The 3,028-nt window shown below is 34.6% G+C and overlaps 1 protein-coding gene across 1 annotated transcript in view; it reads right to left on the bottom strand.

The window, feature by feature from the left end:
- The window catches only part of LOC112526500 (vesicle-associated membrane protein 722-like), a 7,706-nt gene extending 4,842 nt beyond the window's left edge, over positions 1 to 2,864 (bottom strand). Inside the window, exon 1 of the mRNA XM_025136794.1 lies at positions 2,502 to 2,864. Within this exon, the coding sequence (XP_024992562.1) occupies positions 2,502 to 2,691 (190 nt within the window). The 5' untranslated portion in view covers positions 2,692 to 2,864. The remainder of the gene's footprint in view (positions 1 to 2,501) is intronic.
- Positions 2,865 to 3,028: the final 164 nt, after the last annotated feature.

Genomic DNA, 3,028 nt, shown 5'->3' with positions numbered 1-3,028 from the left:
CCCGGCACAACACACACACACACAAAAAAAGAAAAAAAGAGTACGAAAATGGAAGCAAAAAGATCCTGAGAATTTAAGAATCAGGTGTACAGATAAGAACAAGAAATTTCATGCTAGGTACAAAGTTGGCTATTTCCCATACTGTTGACCAAATGACACCAGAATTCCTAGGGTGTATAAGGGGTGTAGAAGTATATCAGAGGGTAATTTAGGTCGGTCCATGACATGTGACCAAAAATGAATATAGGGATCTAACACACGTTTTAGAATCGGTGCTTAGTATAATTACCACATTCCATATATGGGAGTCATAAGAGAAATGTGCATCTTTGACTATTCGTCTTCCTCCTTTTAATTGACTGCCCTCGTGAGACAAACAAATACCAATCGCTTAAAACTCTTCCGCTTGTTTTTCGATCGGCTTGTAAGATTATTCTTCCTGAATTCTACCATGGTTCTTGTCCTTGTACCTCTTCTCGTCTAGTATGTCCACACTTTTTGAACACCCTATTTTTATAACGAGGTTGTATGTTGCGAGCTGATTGTGTCTTGATAGACACGAATTACATATATGTTTGCTATTTTTCAAATTCGGATATACAATAATTGACAGAGAATGGACACACACATACACACATAAATAGTATGCATTTCTAATAGCTGTAACAGTCATAATCTTATTTATTCCCTGTTTAAAGCTAGACAGAGCCTCCATGCATCCTTGTGGCTTATCCATATACTTGTTTCAAATTTGAAGAGTTAATTCATAGTGGACATAAAAGAACACCTTAATTTCTTTTTTAGAATCATTGTATCAAACACCTTTTGCGTCCCCCTGGTCCATGTGCTTCATGCAAAGCGCCCCCTCCACATGAACCAAGCAAATCTTCCCCCTTCCGAAGGATGGGCGTGGCCCTTGGTCCTTTCACATGAACACCCCAAGCAAGCATCCAAACTGGGCCTTTCACACAAGTGTGCTAGACCTTGGTTGATTTATCAACGGGGCACCTTTTACAGGTTACTCCCAAACCTTATAACTTGATGAAACAACATGTTGCTACATTACACTTATGTAATTTGTGATCAACGGCCATGAATCCAACATCGCCATAGTGAATCACTAAAAATATTTATACGAGAACTTGTATTTTAGATTTCACATGATGAATAATGCTCAAAGAAGGGGCATCCCTACATACAACACACAAGCCCTGAAGATCATGCCTAGTAGTCCATACTTGACGTGTAGAAATGTCTCTTCCTTGAGCACTACTGCTCCTACAAGATATCTCAAATACTATCAACTATAGACAGGCACATGAATAAGCTATATTTAGAACATATCATACCCTCTCCTCCAAAGACTATACCTCCATTTCTTAATATTTGATGAACTAACACATCCCAAAATGGCATATATCTATCTATGCAACCTACAAGGCTACAACCAGGAGAGACGAGATCCGAACACTTCCAAATCATAATTAACACATTTATTAGAATCGTTGTTATTTGTGTCAGTGCCACTGACATTTTCTTCTCATCTTACTTGTTTATTGGGATATATATTGATTTGAATACCTTTTTTTCCATAAGATCAATTATTATTGATTTGTTATACCTTCATTCCTTTGTTTCTTATTACTATATGAAGAACTCATGCAATAGATAAGAAAATAGTTCAAGTGTTATGTACCAAGGTATAGAAACTTTATAAGATTGCTATATATTTACAGTTATGTCATTTTCAAAATAGACCTTACATTTCAGCATATACAAATTGTATTTATATCCCAAGTTAACTGATATGCATAAGCAGTGCAAAATAATCAATATATGCATATCATGCAAGGGGTGCCACTCCACACATAGAGGGCACGAGAAGGACCATACGATGCATCCAAAGGCCATACATTAAAGAAATCCAACATTAAATATAATAAACAAATGTGTACTTGAAGTATTTTATCAAATATATTAAAGATGGAGGATTTGTTCACATATAAGGATGATCATATAACTAAAAACCACATCCGCTCTTAAACAAATGATATTTAGATGGTTATGGGTATTTAAATTTGGGATGTAGTATCATAAAGGAAAGAGGGATACACAAGGACCAACAATCACACGTAGTTAAGCATATATCACTAGAATACTAATATATTTGCCACATAGAAACCCATCAATACAAAAGGTTCATATATGGAAGTTCAATAATTACATAAGCACCCAGGTAATTATAAGTTTTTTACTCCAAAATATAGCTTATCAACCAAAACCACATCAAGAATCAAATGAAGCAAGTGGAAGTATCCATCCATATTCTCTCAATCCATTATAACAAAAATAAATGCAGAAATGTTAACAGATCAATCAACTAGAAACCACTAACAAGCTTCCCGTGTACAAATCGTTAAGCACATTAAATAAAACCTAGAATCACATCTAAAACAGAATCTGTAACGAAAAGTAAGAGAGAAAAGTTCGTGAATGCTTACTGAATCCATCTTCAACAAGGTAATTAAAGGTGTGTCCATCGCAGTTGTAAGTAAACTTGTTATTAGTTGCCGGAAGCTTCTGTAGGCACTGGAAAGCAATAGAAGTGAAATTTCCTGTAAACTCTGTATACTCGGCAAGAATCACGGTGCCTCTAGACACGAAACTGTAGATCAAAGACTGTTGGCCCATGATGATTCTAACAATATTGATCTACAAAACCCTTTCGGAGTAGAAAACCCTAGCGCTTGGAGAAATGGAAGATCTGATTTTGGGGAAAAAGAGATTTTGGGTTTTCGAAATAGTAGGCTGAAAGGAACTCTTTTGACGAAATCCTTCGAATTTCAATTCAAAATACAAAGGATAAAGGTGGTGGTCAAGTGTGTTTTTTATATATACATGTTTTTCTTTAATAGTCTAATATAACGAAATATATCTCAATTTTAATATTTTATTTTATTATTTATCTTTATTAATTTTTATAATATGATTTTATGTGTTTTTAAAAAAGCAATAATAATTTTATTTT

Source organism: Cynara cardunculus (genome assembly GCF_001531365.2).
Source record: "Cynara cardunculus var. scolymus isolate 2C chromosome LG 14, CcrdV1, whole genome shotgun sequence".
NCBI classification, from domain to species: Eukaryota; Viridiplantae; Streptophyta; class Magnoliopsida; order Asterales; family Asteraceae; genus Cynara; species Cynara cardunculus.
The sequence above is the reverse complement of the archived record's forward strand: the minus strand, read 5'-3'. Positions and strand labels throughout refer to the sequence as shown.